Source organism: Botryllus schlosseri, chromosome 4 (genome assembly GCF_051294905.1).
Source record: "Botryllus schlosseri isolate E-star chromosome 4, Bs_hap1, whole genome shotgun sequence".
Lineage (NCBI taxonomy): Eukaryota > Metazoa > Chordata > Ascidiacea > Stolidobranchia > Styelidae > Botryllus > Botryllus schlosseri.
The window spans coordinates 20,370,575-20,390,229 of NC_137239.1; the positions used below are offsets into that span (position 1 = coordinate 20,370,575).

General features: G+C 39.3%; 3 protein-coding genes and 1 long non-coding RNA gene across 4 annotated transcripts in view; 1 reads left to right on the forward strand and 3 right to left on the reverse strand.

Annotated features, from left to right (window-relative positions):
• The first annotated feature begins 866 nt into the window (after positions 1-866).
• LOC145437357 (induced myeloid leukemia cell differentiation protein Mcl-1 homolog) lies at positions 867-2,431 on the forward strand. Its single transcript, XM_080314565.1, has 2 exons — positions 867-2,074; positions 2,258-2,431. The coding sequence occupies exons 1-2, from the start codon at positions 1,604-1,606 to the stop codon at positions 2,369-2,371; spliced, it is 585 nt and encodes a 194-aa protein (XP_080170691.1). The 5' UTR covers positions 867-1,603; the 3' UTR covers positions 2,372-2,431.
• A 2,239-nt stretch (positions 2,432-4,670) lies between these two features.
• LOC145437356 (induced myeloid leukemia cell differentiation protein Mcl-1 homolog) lies at positions 4,671-6,060 on the reverse strand. Its single transcript, XM_080314564.1, has 2 exons — positions 5,028-6,060; positions 4,671-4,844 (listed from the first exon to the last, which is right to left on the reverse strand). The coding sequence occupies exons 1-2, from the start codon at positions 5,496-5,498 to the stop codon at positions 4,731-4,733; spliced, it is 585 nt and encodes a 194-aa protein (XP_080170690.1). The 5' UTR covers positions 5,499-6,060; the 3' UTR covers positions 4,671-4,730.
• Positions 6,061-12,050: 5,990 nt separating this feature from the next.
• Positions 12,051-14,149, reverse strand: LOC145437331 (uncharacterized). The gene is made up of 3 exons (XR_013914635.1): positions 13,748-14,149; positions 13,515-13,673; positions 12,051-12,341 (listed from the first exon to the last, which is right to left on the reverse strand). It is a non-coding gene; the product is annotated as an uncharacterized LOC145437331 (long non-coding RNA).
• A 1,631-nt stretch (positions 14,150-15,780) lies between these two features.
• LOC145437332 (dynein axonemal heavy chain 2-like) overlaps positions 15,781-19,655 on the reverse strand; it is a 68,524-nt gene continuing 64,649 nt past the window's right edge. Inside the window, exons 84-86 of the mRNA XM_080314537.1 lie at positions 18,514-18,690; positions 17,474-17,699; positions 15,781-16,112 (exon numbers count right to left, since the gene is read on the reverse strand). Of these exons, the coding sequence (XP_080170663.1) occupies positions 15,958-16,112; positions 17,474-17,699; positions 18,514-18,690 (558 nt within the window). The 3' untranslated portion in view covers positions 15,781-15,957. The remainder of the gene's footprint in view (positions 16,113-17,473; positions 17,700-18,513; positions 18,691-19,655) is intronic.

Consider the following 19,655-nt stretch of genomic DNA (forward strand, 5'->3'; position numbering starts at 1 on the left):
AATACGCAATTGAAAGTAATCAACTTACGCAATGACGTAATAAATATCTCAGCGTTACTGGACTGGAACTATGTCATCTCTCACACAACCAAAACCTCTCTCGTATTGGAACCACACCCACATCAGTCAAATACGCGAACCATGCATAACCATATACCCAGACTTTCGTTGAATATTCACGACACCAACAAATCTGTACATCTCCTTTCCCTCGACATCAATTATAGAATCCTCATCCCAATGCGCAGTACGAATGGTGGGTTCATCGGGTGTAAAATCCAAATCAAATGACACCAAGGTCTGCTTTCTCATTTTCAATATTTCCACCACCGCGTCTTGTCTGTGTCTTAGCACTACCGTGTGAGGATGTCGAAATCTATGGGTGCTAACACGGATGGACATGATATTCTTCGATATGATCAACTGAAACCACGGATGTGGTGGGTTAGAGTCTTGTCGTGATGGTCCGTTTCGAAATGCAAGCGGATGAACTAGACCAAAAGTTTCGAAGATGTGTTTTATAATTGCTCTAGGTGTGAGATAGACATCGCACTCTTGTGGGGAAACAACACGAATTCAGTCTTCACACCGCAGAAACACAGCCGCTTGGTTAACATCACAAAACCGCAATTGAACTCAAGATTGCCATACACGGAATCGCTGTTAACGATGTCTGACTGCGGCGTTTCGACGAGTAACGAATTCTCGTATTTGGTATTGATTGTGACACATAGTCAAAACAGCGACAGTTTTCACAACCCGATACATACATTGAACCAACTGATGTAAGGTGAAACACTACGTTCGCAGCAAAAAAGTTTGCAGGGTATGACCACCACCAACATATAGAGTAGGCCTAGTGAGTGAGTAATTATCCTACATACCCCGATTTTACTATATTCCGAGATCCGGATCACGATTCAAGTCTACCTGAGAATCCGAACCACCCTGTGAAGTTGATATATCAAGTTGTGAACCGTGAAAGGGTTGTAATCTCGGTGAAATAGTGTGCGACACATTTTTTCACAAGTCGAATGCATGTCGCTTCATACTAAGACCATGTCACGGTCAAATATGTGTGTTTTTCTGTCTCCAAGTCAGCTACCCCCACATTGAATGTACAGAGTCGGTGCATGTATGAGACTTCAGAACATGAATTTGTAATCCATGATGCTTGTAGTGCCGACCATGATGTTATCCATGATGTATGTAATGTCACACACCTCGTTTACGCGAATACTTGGTATCTATGAACAATCGTGAAGTATACTGGATGTGTAATGTCTTGTTATTTTCATGGAAACATGGGGGTGTAACATGTTTGAATATTGTTCATTGGTTTGTCGATTCAGAGTTGATATCCGGATCCGGGTCCTAGTTTAAGTTTTAGAAAATATGATACCGACATCCCGACATCTTTCGAAAACAAAACCGTGATCAATGCTTAAGAGACCATTTTTACTATTTTTCATCGCCATAAGTCATTCTGGACCGCGAAAACGCATTGTACGATATAGATGAAGCTTATGCAAATCCTAGGATACTCATTTTCAAAGTAGCTTAGATCTCGAAATAAGCTCTGACTCGCTATTCTCCTCAAAGCATGGAAATATCACGAGTATCACCTTCGGTCACTGAAGAAAAGTATGAAATTATATCCGAAGCATATTCCTTGACCAGGAATTTTATCATGTACGAACTCGACGGCTCATGCGTTAAGGTAAATACGAAAGCAGAGAGAACCTTACGTCGAGTTGGGGATGAAATGTTCGAGCGACATCGAACTGTCCTAAACGCAGTCTCCAAACGTCTCCGCTATGGTGATGTCGAAGTCAATGAAAAATATAAAGAATATTTACCCGATGAGCGAATGTTCCTGATGATAGCTGATGAAATTTACAAAGATACCAAAGAAAATTGGGGTAGGATTGTCTCCCTTTTTGTGGTCGGTAGCATTCTTGCTCGCAAGAACGAGGATGAACATCACGGGGACCATATAGAAGCTATCATACAGACAGTCGGAAATTACATTGCTAGCAGAAGACTAAAGTGGATTATGAAAAATGGAGGATGGGTAGGTGATTTACATGCTTTGCTTAGGAATTATAAATTATCTTTTAGCATGGATATATAGTGTATCTGCTCTCCAGAGCCCATATCATCTCTCGATGATGAAACTCAGCTTTACCCTCCAATTCGGTTCCCGACACGATAACTTTCCTCCGTACGATCATTAGTGCTTCTATTTTTGTTGCAGGATGGCTTTGTAGGATTCTTTGATAATACCGCTCTCGACTACAATAAAGTTTGGAAGGGACTCGTGTTTGTCGGAATCGGACTGACATCTATAGCAATGGCATTATCAAGATAATGGATGTTCGTATGTTTTGTCTCATGTAATATTTTAAGAATAAAATTCTTCATCGTTTAATCGCATCCATTTTACTGTAGGATGTATACAGTTTCTTCTGAGAATACTCGAAGGATTGCGCCATATGGAAACCTATACAACTAAACGAATACCCATCGGCCTGCTTACTACATTTTAAAGATTCTCTTCACTATTGTGTATACAAGAATATACTTCTCTTAGTAAGCAATTTCTCGTGAATTCCGAAGCACATTGACGCGTGTTAACTTCTATATTAGGTGATAGTATCATTTTCATGTCTGATAATGTTACTTGTCAAGGTGATACAATCGTAAGCTCAAACTACTTTAAAATTTAAAGTCTTACCAAATTTTATCTAAAACTGTCGAGTACCGATAAAGTAGTCTAAAACCTAGTCACTTTTTACGTGGAGGGAGAACATAGCGAAGTACTTGTACATGTTGCAGTAGGCCTACTCAAGTATAGGTTTGGCCTGCTTGCGCTATACTTAATGAAGTGATTACCTATTTACACTGCATCTACTTCGATTTCAGAGTTTTTCGCTTTTTCCAGCAAACTATACCTTCAATACTTACTTTTCAACTAACTGGGAAATCATTACTTCTTGTACTTTAGTAGGACTTTACTGCTACAATGTACTTTTTTCAGTGGACCAGCGGTCTTGGTGAGTGTTGTCAGTTTCATCTATATCCTACGAAAAGCTACTTGAGTACTTCACGGGTTCGTATCATCGCAAATAATATATTTTAAACATGTTTAGATAGCGAGGAGATGTAATTATAGGTGAAAGGGACAAATTTTATCTAAAACTGAAACTGTAAAGTACTGATAAAGTGGTCTAGAGTATTTTTTATGTTTATTCAACTCAACGAATATCTTCATTTGGCCTGCTTACTACATTTTAAAGATTTTCTACGCTAGAAAAATCGCTGTAACATGATAAGTATATTATAATTAATCTTATCAGCGCGGCATAGTACATTCGAGTAAATTCATTAAATTAGCTTATGTTTATGAAATTATTTGGTTTCTGAATTCTATCTAAACTGAAACCGACGAGTATCGGTAAAAGCACTTATTACGTGCAGGGAGGCGATAGCGAAGTACTCGTGCATTTTGTACTACTCAAGTATAGGTTTTATCTGCTTGCGCTAAACTTAATCAAGTGATTAACTATTTACACTGCATCTACTTCTATTTCAGAGTATTCGGTTTTCAGCTAAACTATACCTGCAATACTTTTTAACTCACTCAGAAATCATCACGTCTTGTACTTTACTAGAAATTTACTGCTACTAAATGTTGAAACGTACTGTTTTCAGCGGTCTTGATGAGTGGTGCTAGTTTCATCTATATCCTACGACGCATTTTCGCGCTGCAGAATGACTTATCGCAATAAAAATAACAAAAATACTTCGAGAATTTGCGAACTCTCACTGCGCAATATTTGAGTTTTACGAAGTAACCTTCAAAGTGAGCCTACATCTTGGATGTTATCCAAAACCACATACAATTTCGCTTCGAACGAGGTATCCTTTAAAATAAGGTAGAAGTAGTCATTTCCGAGTAAGTAAAACGTTAGTACTCTAGGTATATTACTGTTTAATACTCTAGCTATCATGAAGTTGATGTACTCCAATATCATAAGGACTTGAGACTATGTGGTGCATCTAGGCAAAAAACCTACTTGGGTATTCTCAAGAAGTACGAGTGCTCAAGTATAAGTTTTCAAACCATTACCTTGACAAAATTTTCAGAATAGCAACTTTTGCGTAAAGTCTGTCTTGCATTTAGTTGCCGGCTCTGAAAGCAAGCAAAGTTTGTGGTATTTGCGCAACATCGAAATTTGTACACTTCACGCGGGGCCTACGATACTTATGGCCTAATATGGCACATTACACTTGCTGGATATAAGAGGTCGACACTCCCAATCAGACATCACGACTGACTCAATGATTGCTTGCGATCTCACTTCTCGATACCAGACGCCTCGCCATACAAGTCTAATAAAGTATTATAACAGACAAAATTAGTTCTTTCAGATGAAACAACCCAATTAAGAGCCAAGTGACAGCGTCGCAATGCATTTAAATAAAATTGACTATGTGTAGGTCTCTGTTATGTTCTCGCAAAACAGATTTGCGTAAAAGTCGGTATTCGACTGCGTTTTCTGTAGAAATTTGAAAAAATTAAAAGTATAAAGAAGGTTTCCATATGGCGCAATCCTTCGAGTATTCTCAGAAGAAACTGTATACATCCTACAGTAAAATGGATGCGATTAAACGATGAAGAATTTTATTCTTAAAATATTACATGAGACAAAACATACGAACATCCATTATCTTGATAATGCCATTGCTATAGATGTCAGTCCGATTCCGACAAACACGAGTCCCTTCCAAACTTTATTGTAGTCGAGAGCGGTATTATCAAAGAATCCTACAAAGCCATCCTGCAACAAAAATAGAAGCACTAATGATCGTACGGAGGAAAGTTATCGTGTCGGGAACCGAATTGGAGGGTAAAGCTGAGTTTCATCATCGAGAGATGATATGGGCTCTGGAGAGCAGATACACTATATATCCATGCTAAAAGATAATTTATAATTCCTAAGCAAAGCATGTAAATCACCTACCCATCCTCCATTTTTCATAATCCACTTTAGTCTTCTGCTAGCAATGTAATTTCCGACTGTCTGTATGATAGCTTCTATATGGTCCCCGTGATGTTCATCCTCGTTCTTGCGAGCAAGAATGCTACCGACCACAAAAAGGGAGACAATCCTACCCCAATTTTCTTTGGTATCTTTGTAAATTTCATCAGCTATCATCAGGAACATTCGCTCATCGGGTAAATATTCTTTATATTTTTCATTGACTTCGACATCACCATAGCGGAGACGTTTGGAGACTGCGTTTAGGACAGTTCGATGTCGCTCGAACATTTCATCCCCAACTCGACGTAAGGTTCTCTCTGCTTTCGTATTTACCTTAACGCATGAGCCGTCGAGTTCGTACATGATAAAATTCCTGGTCAAGGAATATGCTTCGGATATAATTTCATACTTTTCTTCAGTGACCGAAGGTGATACTCGTGATATTTCCATGCTTTGAGGAGAATAGCGAGTCAGAGCTTATTTCGAGATCTAAGCTACTTTGAAAATGAGTATCCTAGGATTTGCATAAGCTTCATCTATATCGTACAATGCGTTTTCGCGGTCCAGAATGACTTATGGCGATGAAAAATAGTAAAAATGGTCTCTTAAGCATTGATCACGGTTTTGTTTTCGAAAGATGTCGGGATGTCGGTATCATATTTTCTAAAACTTAAACTAGGACCCGGATCCGGATATCAACTCTGAATCGACAAACCAATGAACAATATTCAAACATGTTACACCCCCATGTTTCCATGAAAATAACAAGACATTACACATCCAGTATACTTCACGATTGTTCATAGATACCAAGTATTCGCGTAAACGAGGTGTGTGACATTACATACATCATGGATAACATCATGGTCGGCACTACAAGCATCATGGATTACAAATTCATGTTCTGAAGTCTCATACATGCACCGACTCTGTACATTCAATGTGGGGGTAGCTGACTTGGAGACAGAAAAACACACATATTTGACCGTGACATGGTCTTAGTATGAAGCGACATGCATTCGACTTGTGAAAAAATGTGTCGCACACTATTTCACCGAGATTACAACCCTTTCACGGTTCACAACTTGATATATCAACTTCACAGGGTGGTTCGGATTCTCAGGTAGACTTGAATCGTGATCCGGATCTCGGAATATAGTAAAATCGGGGTATGTAGGATAATTACTCACTCACTAGGCCTACTCTATATGTTGGTGGTGGTCATACCCTGCAAACTTTTTTGCTGCGAACGTAGTGTTTCACCTTACATCAGTTGGTTCAATGTATGTATCGGGTTGTGAAAACTGTCGCTGTTTTGACTATGTGTCACAATCAATACCAAATACGAGAATTCGTTACTCGTCGAAACGCCGCAGTCAGACATCGTTAACAGCGATTCCGTGTATGGCAATCTTGAGTTCAATTGCGGTTTTGTGATGTTAACCAAGCGGCTGTGTTTCTGCGGTGTGAAGACTGAATTCGTGTTGTTTCCCCACAAGAGTGCGATGTCTATCTCACACCTAGAGCAATTATAAAACACATCTTCGAAACTTTTGGTCTAGTTCATCCGCTTGCATTTCGAAACGGACCATCACGACAAGACTCTAACCCACCACATCCGTGGTTTCAGTTGATCATATCGAAGAATATCATGTCCATCCGTGTTAGCACCCATAGATTTCGACATCCTCACACGGTAGTGCTAAGACACAGACAAGACGCGGTGGTGGAAATATTGAAAATGAGAAAGCAGACCTTGGTGTCATTTGATTTGGATTTTACACCCGATGAACCCACCATTCGTACTGCGCATTGGGATGAGGATTCTATAATTGATGTCGAGGGAAAGGAGATGTACAGATTTGTTGGTGTCGTGAATATTCAACGAAAGTCTGGGTATATGGTTGTGCATGGTTCGCGTATTTGACTGATGTGGGTGTGGTTCCAATACGAGAGAGGTTTTGGTTGTGTGAGAGATGACATAGTTCCAGTCCAGTAACGCTGAGATATTTATTACGTCATTGCGTAAGTTGATTACTTTCAATTGCGTATTGCAGCATGTTCATGATTACGTCACATGCGATTACTTTAGATATTACGAGAGCGACTTTGCTTAGTTCCAGTAACGCTGAGATATGATTACGTCAACATTGCAGTTGAAGCAAGTGCAAGGCAATATACAACGTATAATATTTATTACGTGATTATTCGCTGTACGCTGTAGATTGAATATGTCAAAGATTACTGCTAATGATATATACGTCATAATGGATCGAATTGACCTGATGAACTGGTATAGGTTTGCACGCGAAAAACTTGAGCTATCTGACAATGAAATTGCCGAATGTCAATACATGGATTGCTATAACTTAACCGAGCAACGATATCAAATGATACAGTTATGGATTCGTAAAAATGGTCGTTACGCCACAATGAACAAACTTGAAGAATTAGTTCACAGTTGTCAGATACTTTCAATCAGAACATGAATTTGTAATCCATGATGCTTGTAGTACCGGCCATGATGTTATCCATGATGTATGTAATGTCACACACCTCGTTTACGCGAATACTTGGTATCTATGAACAATCGTGAAGTATACTGAATGTGTAATGTCTTGTTATTTTCATGGAAACACGGGGGTGTAACATGTTTGAATATTGTTCATTGGTTTGTCGATTCAGAGTTGATATCTCAAAAGTTGCTATTCTGAAAATTTTGTTAAGGTGATGGTTTGAAAACTTATACTTGAGCACTACGAATTTTTTTTTTTGTAAAATGAATACTAATTTTATTAAAGAAATAAAAAAGAGCGAAAAAAATTACATTTTATCCCGGAGCGCTTAAAGTCTGTCTTGCATTTAGTTGCCAGCTCTGAAAGCGAGCAAAGTTTGTGGTATTTGCGCAACATTGAAAATCGATAAAGTAGTCTAAAACCTAGTCACTCTTTTCGTGGAGGGAGTACATAGCGAAGTACTTGTACATTTTGGGGCACTCAATTATAGGTTTGGTCTGCTTGCGATATACTTAATGAATCATTCCTGTGTCATAACTACTTGAGTTGTTGGTGCGTGTAGACAAAAACCTACTTGAGAACATAATTAGCAAAGTTTGTGGTATTTGCGCAACATTGAAAATCGATAAAGTAGTCTAAAACCTAGTCACTCTTTTCGTGGAGGGAGTACATAGCGAAGTACTTGTACATTTTGGGGCACTCAATTATAGGTTTGGTCTGCTTGCGATATACTTAATGAATCATTCCTGTGTCATAACTACTTGAGTTGTTGGTGCGTGTAGACAAAAACCTACTTGAGAACATAATTTTTATTTTTCAATAAAATTAGTATTCATCTTACAAAAACGTCGTGAAAAGGTAAAGTACTTGTACATTTCGGAGTATTCAACTATAGGTTTTGTCATCTTATTATATGCTCAGTATATTATATGTCAAGAATTGTGGAGCATTTATGTGGGTCCGTGTTGAGCGATAAGTTTAATTCGCAAAATTAGTGTGTTCAAATCAGGCCTGTCGCCAACATAGTGATGTCGCATAAGCCCTAAATACATATAATAGAATATCAAGGAAAAGTATCATCTAACGTATAATGAATGTTATTTATTTCTCGGAAGCAAGTTATTATCAAAACATAGTGATCAAAATTATCGCAGAGCAATACCGATTTTGCGTAAATTCCATTATGCGTCCGACTATGTTACTAGGGATTATGTAGTTAGTTAGGAAATTAGGAGTCCTATCTTCCCAATCGGTATGGAACAACATCAAAATCATCACAAAGCAATATCGAATTTTGCGTGCATTCTGTTATGCGTTTTACTACGGTAGTATGCGCATCTGCATACAGGTGTCCAGACGTGGACTTTCTACTATATTCGCTCCTAACATTATAGCAGCACCCGACGCAGCTTACATTATTACGTTATAAGACGCTGGCGGCGTTTCACTGTCACCCTTATTCTAGTGACATGAAAAGGACTGAATCGTATGAATTTTGGTCACTACAAGAATCGAGCGAAAGCGCTGTTTCACGCCGTCTTGCATCGGTCACGATTAGTTTTACTTTTCAACTAACTTGTTGTCTGTCGTTATATTCATTAGACTCGCTTTCATGCGGCTAATTTGTCCCTATCATTATAACGTCGGTGATCGCGTACCTGCGGCAAAGGTGTTCGTTTAATTATAGCAACGAGAACCGGCTCCCTGCGGCTATTCCGTTGGCATTTTAGTGCCGAGTTAAATACCCTTATACTCGACATGCAAACATTATACAGGTAGCGGTTATACTGCGAGCTGATGAATTCGTCATCTATTCGCCTAGCGTAGTTGTTCATAATCCCGACCTTCCGCTCGTATAGTATATACTACAAGCCAGTGATCGCTACATCAAACAAAACGGTCAGATCGAACGCAAGAACTCGGATCGCAGTGTCGGACGGCAGCAAAGCGGTGTACCTCGAAACATCAACCGATCTGGAGGATTTCAGCTAGTGAATCGACGCAATAACGATCAACGATATCATTGATATGCTCTTTTTTCGAAATAAAATGAACTCGTACACTAAACAATGCTATTTCAAGGAGACTGAGTAAAGTGCCAATGTAAGTTTTGACGCGGCAATCATAAGTCGTAAAATGTGGAAACTGCAGAAACCGTAACTTGTACACATAAAATCAAGTTTAAAAAATATGGATGGATGATATTAGTCCTAAATACACATAATACAATATCTGAGAAAAGTATCAAGATGCGGCAATCAATGCAGCGATGATATAGCAATGGATGGATGATGTGGCACTATAGGCGTGGCGCTTGATGATGTGGCACAGATGACGTAGCAGATGAATGTACCCTTAGGGTATGAAAATGGGCGTGGCAATTAGGATGACGTGGCGTAATTTGATTGGCCTGCACGAAAAAAGGATCCCCTCACTACTCATATTCTGAGCGATTTCCCTGAGAGGGGATGGATCCAGTGACCCGACCCGACTATAATATCTAAATTCGGAATCAGTTCGACAGTAGTTTTCGGTAGAGGTGGTCAAAGTAGTCAAGAAAGTTACTCAAGTAGAAGTAGAAGTAGTGACGAAAAAATCTACTCAAGTACGAGTAGAAGTACTTCTGCCATGAGCAACCTAAAACTACTTGAAGTAGAAGTAGAATTGAATGACTTTAAATCTACTCAAGAAAGTAAGTATAGTTTTGAATACAGTCTTCATTCATTCACATGGACAGTCAAAAGATGCAAATTGAGCAACTCGGAAGGTGCAGAGAGCTTGATTCGTATTGATGCATCCCAGGAGGTGTCAATTTTCGACAGAATAAGCATTCTTTCGCATCATGGGATGCAATTTATAGTATTGATATGAAAATGCGATACTAACCCTTTGTTTACTGGAAGACCCCGTTTTAGAGAATATCATGGCATGGCGCCCTACCCCATAATATAAGGCCCCAAGTTTAGGCGAAGAGAAATACGGAGAAGTTGTATCGGTTTTAACACTTTTCGCAATTAGTATACGTTAATGCCAAATACTGTGGGTCGTGAAATTTATATTAAGTGTAGCTTTATTTTCGGAAAATAGAGGCATTACTACACTTGCTTTTATGTTACAACATGTATGCTCTGCCGACAGAAGAACCGAAAGTAATTAGAACTCAAAGTATGATACTCCGATTATCATACTCGGAATTGAAAGTGAAATAGAAATACCACTTCTAAATAGCGGAAAATATTTTTCATGTCTTTTATCCATAAAGCTTCAAAAGTGATGTGCTAAATCGGGTGTAACGTTTCAAAAAGCCGGATTTTCCAGATTAGCAGGACACGTCATATGCTGCTCACTTACGATAGGATAGGTAATAGACACTTACGTGACCTTTGACACGAACCAATCAGGTTGCAGTAGGATGTAAACAAAGAACAAGCCCGGGCAAGCTTACTATGAGCTCTTATGGAAAAGGGTTGAAAAATATAGGTTTTTAGCAAAATTGCATTGAATTGGGAATAGCTGGGTTTGGTGAATGGTAATAACGTAGAGCTAGTATGTATATGCAGTGTTATAACCTACAATAAGCATGAATGATGGCAAGCACGCATCAGCATGGTATGTCCAAATGAATGAATTTCTGACAACTTTTCGGATGAAGCAACTATTGCTGTATTATCCTTAGTCGTATACTATAGGATTGTCGTAGCGAATAGAATGTATTAGAGGAATATTGAGTCAGGATATGTGTGGTATCCATTATGTGGCGTTATATGCGTTCTATTTATGGAATCGACATTTGTATATAGTAGTCTACAGTCTGTATCATTATCTAGCAAATTACTGTTACACTGGACACTTGTCTGCATATTCAATGATCATATTAATATGATATATGTTAGGCAACATAATCTGTTCCCGGCTGAAATCGTCATTTTTTGTTCTAGCTCGTGTATTGTATCTATCAGGATAAATACTGTGCTAATAGCCTGCGTAACATGGAGATGGCTACCCAGACCGTTCCTGGTGTGCGCTTTTACCTTTTCCAGAGCCAATGACATGCATGGAATAATGTAAAATCGGGATAAAGGCATGTGGACTTCCTTGTAGTCATCTGAATTCACATTTTATTAAGAAAATGACATATCTATTATTGTACCAAAAATATTGAATCGTGACATAATCTAGAATCTAGATCAGTGGTTCCCAACATGGGCGATTTGGCGGTCTAGGGGGGCGAAAATGGACAAAGGGGGCGAAAATAGCGAAGGGGGCGATTCGGGGGGGGCGATGACGCGTCAAAACGGGTGACATTTTTTTATTTTTTATTTTTTTTTAGTCAACCCACGGAAATTTAGTTACAAAAGTGTGTCAAATTAGACATCGAGCCGAAAATTTGACCCTTTTTTTAGTCAACCCGCCGGTGATTACAGGTTTGTATGCCCAATTTTCGGTACACAAAATTTGATGGCGATGATCGGTATTGACCTTGAAAAGGGGGCGATAGGTCAAAAAGGTTGGGAACCACTGATCTAGATGAAACAATTCTGTGTTTCAAAATGAGTCCAGTCCAATCTGAAATGCAGTCACACTTGATGCCACAATCGACTTGGTGTGTGTCTCGTTTTATTCCACTCCAGTTTTGTTGCTTGATGGTGTGTAATGTATTGAAATTGTTGAAAACAATATATTCAATAATGAGACGAATAGTTGAAATTGGTAGCGGTGATACGTTGTACGAGTCGGACGAGTACGCCTTGATAGGTGCCTGCACAGCAGTATTGCTCTGTAAAATAAACATATTATATATTTTGTGCAGGCTTGATGGATATCTTTTATGAAGCTGCAGAAAGAGGAAGTCGATGGATAAAACGCAAGAAAATCAGATTTCTGGAAGAAGTATAGAAGCACAAAACAGTAAACTCGTCCAGGAAAATTACAAATTGGCGGACAATTATTGCTAGTGAAGTTCAGTTCTCAGAGGAGCATCATAATGTCAAAAGATGCGGAGAAGCTGAAATTTTATGCTAGACTACATTAAATTCTTTCTGAATTGCCCGACTTATCCTACTGACGTCAAATTTATAGTATTGCTGTAAGCATAGTATTTAACCATTGGGTCAGCCATATGTAACTGCTTCATTAAATCGCGATTTGGCCATGTAGATATGTGGTTCTTAAAAATGCACCATTTGCATTCATTCATGATTTCTCAAATCTAGAATGATTATTGACTGTCAATAAATCACATACAACTTTGAAAGGATTGATGGATTGTGGTACACTTACTTTTGTGCAGGAACTATTTACAGGGAGCATTTAAGATCGAAATATTAGTTAAATATGTGGATTCGACAAGAAATGTAAGAAAATGATGGAGTTCAGCTATGGTGAGCCAGGCAATGCTATCATGGCAGAAAAGGGATTCACCATTGAGTCTGAAATCAAGAAATTGAATCTAGATTTAAATATTCCTGCACGTGATTTACACACCTTCAAATGCCTGAGCCAGACTGTTCCACAACAAGAAAGATGGCGAGAGAACGTATTCATATTGAACAGCTGATCGGAAGAATCAAGGAGTATAAAATTTTGTCTGGTGTCATACTATGCAACATTGTGTATCACAACTAACCAAATATATATGGACTAATTGCATACTCTAATTCGAGATTGAAAATTAAAAATGAATGACGCAACATATTCGGCAATTGTGCAAATTCAGTTCCATTGTCAATATCGTAATGCCTAATAGCATGCTACGGATCGTAATTGCGCGGTGCCATGGTCAGTCTGTACCAACAGTGCATGTCTAGATATTCCAGTGGTGTGCATTATTGAAGCTCATTTAGATACCCAATTTGTTGAATGAACAATTCTCCAGATGAAAATGTTGTAGGATTATTTGTGTTTGATGGAATGTTATAAAACTGAAGACACCAGATACACCTAAATCTACCTTGAGGCAGGAGTTGATCGGTTGCGAGTACGGTGGAGAGATTGCTTGTCAATCACGATGGAGCTCACTGATGCTGATGCAAATCACAATGTAGTCCTTTTAGCTTCAGGTGCTGGATTGTCTTAATCAATGCATATGCATGAGAGCATATATCAGAACCTAATATGAAAATAAATCATGGTTAAAATATCTATTGAAGGAGTCTCTGAAAAAATGTCTTTTTCCTTACTTACCCTGTCTTACAAGTGCAAGACGAATCAATAATGGATTTTCCGAGAACGTGTATTTCCATTGAGTGTGTTATCTCACTTTTCCGCAAGTTGCCATAACATTGGCTGTTCACTAGAATATTGCTTCTAAAAAGAGTGGATTGTCTCCTCAATCTTTATCCCTAAATCGTGTGCATAGCGCTCCATGAAATACTTCGTAGCTTTCTCCGCGGTGTTAGAAGAAGATGCTGTTCCACTCAAATCCATAAATTCGATAGAATCTCCATAGCTTTCAAGTTTCATAATCAATACACAAAAATTGTGATGTGTGGCAGCAGCTATATTTTATAGTATATATATTTCTGAACATGAGATATGCTTGAAAATTTTGCTCGAGACCTGGAGCCTATGAAATCGTCAAAATATGCACTACCACAATCCTATAGTATAGTATACAACAATCGTCGCTTAATCAGAAAAGTTGTCAAAAACCCGTGCATTTGGACACAGCACGCTGGTGCGTACTTGCCACCATTCATGTTAATCCTAGATTAAAAGCTGCAACCACATACTAGCTCTACGCTATTACTATTCATTAAGGCCAGTCATCCCCAATTCAACGTAATCTTGCTTAAAACCTTCATTTTTCAACCTTTTTCCATAAGAGCTCATAGTAAGCTTGCCCGGGCTTGTTCTTTGTTTACATCCTGCTGCAACCTGATTGGTTCGTGTCAAAGGTCACGTAAGTGTCTATTGCTAGATTGCGAAACGGTAGTTTCAAACGTTTTGGTGAGCCATATTTACTGTGATGAAAAATTTGATATGGGCGACAGTGCGGTGTAAGCGGAACCATAAGCAATCCGGTATATAAATTCTATTCACTGATACTTTCGGAAAAACATATTTGTCACTCCATAACTACAGTGTACTGTGCGCGAAGCGCAACAAAATTTCTGGGCTTTACTTGACTTTTATGAATACTAAATGTTGGTACTCCGTGAAAACAGCCCCGAAATTCCTCAGGCTATCTTCCGTATTGGGGGATTAAACTACTTTTAAAGAGCTTCTTGGAGGTATAGAACTTCAATACACAATTGAATATACTATTCAATTAAACTACTTCTACTTGACAAACTGAAAATAGCGAAAAGTAAGTAAGTAGATCACAAAATATTACGAAGTAGAAGTAGAGAAAATCAGATCTACTTGAGTAAGTAGCAGAAGTATAGGGAAACTACTTGAGTACTTCAAAAAAGTAGAAGTAGGCTACTTCGTTACTGACCACCTTTGGTTTTAGGCTACTTTTATGATTATATACCTGCATCATTGTGATGTGGGATATGTCGGTGTTATATTTCTCCAAAAAGTGATAAGGGTTGAGCGTCTGACATTTTGCGTACCGGCCTGAGAGTTGAGGCAGACAGACACTGTTCAGAGAACCGATGGTTGAGTGCCTAAAAAACTAACGGGTCTTGATTATTCGAAATTTCATGCCATTCGAGTCATATTTGGTGATACGATTTTTGATGTACAACGTTCTTTCCAATTCTTTACTAGTTACCGACGGTTGCACCGGACGAGTGTCAGTCGGAAATATATCCGGGTTTATTTCAACATGAATATATTAATTAATTGTCCATCCTCAAGATTACCGGACCACGACTGATCTATCGATCTCGCTTCCCATGACATGCCGCCCTATTCTTGTCGCTTTCCTTTTCTATACTGCCTTCTTTACTTTCATTCAGTGTGCATGCCTCCTCTTTACATCGCCTAGGCCAAGGTGGGTGTCTGATTCCATTGACAAATCCAAGTCGCTTCGACATCTTCCTATTTATTCATTGTATCGCATTTTTTGTGGTGTATTGAACTGATAAAATTGCTAATAAACCAATGCTGATGATGATGATATTGAAGTTCTGCAGCTCCAACAGTCTCTTCAAAAAGTTCTGTCTCTCTGCGTGTCTTTACACATGTGTACACGTCTGCATTCTGCAATTCTGCGTCCACTAACGACGGAACAAACGACTATAAGACACATTTATCCGCAGACCACATGCAAAAATATCGCTTTATTATCTCTCTTTCAAAATACTCGTTCATTGCATCGTCGCTACAAAGTGCCAGACGGAATATAAACTCGAAACGGGGAAAAATGCTCAAAGGTACGAAAAATCCAGCATAGATAACACTGCTCATTCTCAACTATACATAAAAAGGAAGACACAAATTCTCTAATGGTCCAATGACATCAGAATGGCGGTTCCTCGTTTGACCCAGTGGTCTGCGTTGACGGCGCCGGCTTTGAGGTCCACAGCCACAACGAAGGAGGCACGCCCGGTCGCCCCAGCGCGGTTGGGGAAGTAGTAGCACGGACAGCTGTACATGCCTGTCAACAAAAGTCAGGTTTGAACGGAGATGTCCTACTTGTGGTGTAAGTGATAGGATTTGGACTGCCACTAATAAGTACCGTGTGGCGGACTAATTCTAATTCTAATCCAATATGTGAAATGTTTCTTTGTTCTAATCTAATTTGAGAAATGTTTCTATTCTGGTTTTCCTACAATTGCTGCCAGAGAACTATATAGTGAGAAACGAGACTAGCTTCCTGTACAGATATTTGCTGTTCTCAATTCTCACGAGAATGATTTGACATAAGAGAGAGAGAGAGATATGATATTCGAGATGCTTTGGCGACGGAGTTGCGATACGGCCCCATGAGGTCATCTAGTCTGCGCCCCCGTTTTTTTTTTCTCCTCCATGCTATCCGTGATTGCTGAGCGCCTATCAGGATAGCTGCGGATACCATTTTTCGAGTCTTTGGTATGACCCGGCCGGGGATCGAACCCTCGACCTACCGCTCGAGAAGCCGGACGCATAACCATTACACTAATCAAACTTGGATTCACGACGAGTATCTACAATTCTAATCCAATTTGAAAATCGAACTGTGTAGGTATTATTTTGATCTAATCTGAAGGCCATAAATTGTGCCATTGGCTAGCATCTGTTGGATAATCACGCTTGTGCGAAAGCTTATCGGGACGACAGACACCGCGTTGTTAGAAGGGGCCGTTCACAGAATACACCAGCCGAGGATGTGTCAACGAAAGGAGTTCGTGTACCATCTAAAAATAGTACATTGAACGCTCTCTTGTTCTGAAATTACATGCTGGTGACGTCATATTTCGAGATACGATTGTTGATATACAACGTTCTTTCCAATTCTCTACTAGTAGCTGACGATAAATTTTGTAACATACCAGGTAGATTCGGAAGAAGTTTGCATCGCATTTCTGAGTGAAACAGTCGTAAGAACTGATCGAAATAGCCCCTGCACAACTGTAACTGAATACATTTTCCGAAGTTGCATCGATTAGCAGTGCCGGTAATCTTTTTTGTTAGATACAAAAAGAAATGTCACAATTCTGAACATAGTACCCGACCCCACGACCAAATCTAATTTATAAAACTATCCTTTATAAAACCCGAGTCTATTTCAGACCTTTAGTCTTCTATTTACAAGTAAAGCAGTTTCGACATGCCTTGGAAATTGATACTTCTACGTGTAATAGAGTAGAAATTTACGGCGTTACAAGTTCAGTAGCTAGCCTACTGCTTAGACCACCTTTGCATGGATTGGCTGAAAACACTATTAGTGACAATGAGAATTTAACGATGACACAATAGCACGGATCTATCAGTGACCAAGCGAACACAAATGACTTCATAACATCAAAGCCTACAAACCTTTTCCTGATTTCTTCTTCGCTTCTGTGGGTTTGAAATGTATGGTGGGCAGCGGGCAGTTCAGCTGCATGGGCGACGCTTCAACCAGGCAAGCCGACTTCTTGTCCCATCCGGCACCCTCCAGGAACAGACCCTTTATCCAGACGCCATCTTTTGGCGGCGATGTGATGTGGTTGTCGTCCATCATGGAGACGATGAACTCCCACGACAGCGAGTCGACAGAGACCTGTCAGAATAGGAAGACATGCGGATAACTTTGATTCCTTTGTCGCATCGTAACGAAATTGATGCGATTTGGTTTCGTGATACTTAGAGTTTAATAATATAACAGTATTAAAATATACCGGAATATATTTGGCTGACAGTAGACAGGGGTAATCGCCAGCAACTAGTGAAGAATTAGAAAGAGAATTGTATCAGACTTGGACAAAACGATAATTTGACTGATCAGAACAGAATGTGGGAAATGCTACCGGTGAACTGTATAGCGCGAACCGAGCCAAGCTTGGTGTACAGACATTTGCTACATTCTTATGCTTGTGAACTCAAACTTTGATTTGATATGAACTGAACCTGACTATTGTTTTATTTCTTTCTGATTCGGAATCAATTTCAATTTCTGAGTTTTTGCGAATTTGGTTGTAGTTTTGTAGTTTAATAAACAGAAAGAATTGGCGCTTATCGTCTGACGGCCTCAAGCACCACGTTCAATGACATTGCGACATTGCGTTAATTCTAATTTTAATCTAATTTAGAAAAAAATGTACAGCTAAAATGCTAATTCCCGATTAAAAAGTTTTTAGCTACCCAACGATATTATCACCAAATAACAGGCATGGAAATTGGTATATTCGAACAGATGGCTTAAGCTTCCTGTACAATGCACATACGGGCATCACACTCTATAGTACACAGTAAGAACCATGGCAGCTTGGTGACATGGTTCAGAACAAAATACTAAAACAATATCATACTATTTTAAGTTGAGCCAGCGTAGAATACCAAATGACGGACAGACCACCCCCAAACAATTGACTTACCGCATTGGCCCTGGCCGAAGTTTGCAGAACCGCTGTCAGGAAACCGGTTGGGAACGTGAATCCAGACATCCAGAAGATGGTGGGCGGATGGGCGGTCTCAGCCCATTTAGCAAACTGCTCGACTCTCAACACTAAATCTCTGGTCCACGCGGCCAACGGCTTGAGAGACGGGTAAGCCTGAAAAATTTCTTTTATGATCAGAGGTGGACAAAATAATCAGCATTGCTACTGAAGTCGGAGTAGAAGTACGCCGTAAATTCTTCTGAATTACAAGTAGATGTGATGATTTCTAAGAGAAGACAAGAATACTTCAGGTAGAGGTAGACAATGAGGATCTCAAAAATACTCAAGTTACTGGTTTCAAAAAGTAGATTTGTTCGAATGGCCGCATACTTTTAGCGGTCTGAACGGCCAACTTTCGAAATTGCATCATGAATCTTTGAGACTAACACAAAATTACCGTTGAAGCTGTGAACAGGTGTGAATTTCGAAACTATATTCAATTACCGTGATACAGGGGCTCTTTTGTCCCATTTTCACTACATATTGACTCGTGTAAGAGAAGCAAACATAATATTTTACAAAATCCAAAGTGCAGAAAGTTTTGCCTGAAGAACAGTTGCTTAAAAGCGGAAGCAGTCTTAAAACATATCCACATGGGCAAGCAGTAAATGTTAGGAGAGTCCAGTGTTGTAATGACTCGAGTCATGACTCGAACCAAGTCACATGACTCGAGACTAGGATGGCCAAGACAGACATTTCATTGTAATTTCGAAGTATAGTAAAGTCACCACATTATTGGTATTTTGTCTATCAGTCCTGATACTTGGAAATGATACCTGAAACTGTTGAGACTGAGGAAAATCAGTATATTATGAATGCGAGCCATTCTATATCACTCGAGCAGAGTTGAAAATAGTGGGTTGAACAGGATTGAACTGATAACTGAACAGTTACTTGGACTCGGACTCCAGTCAAAAGACTATGACTTGGACTCTACTCTCTACTCACTGACTTGGACTCGGATTTGACTCGATGGTGAATTGGAAATGACTCGACTTGACTCGAGGTAAAACTATAAAAGTGGGATAGACTTGTGACTCGGAGCCTTGTGACTTGGTTACAACCCTGGGAGAGCCTAC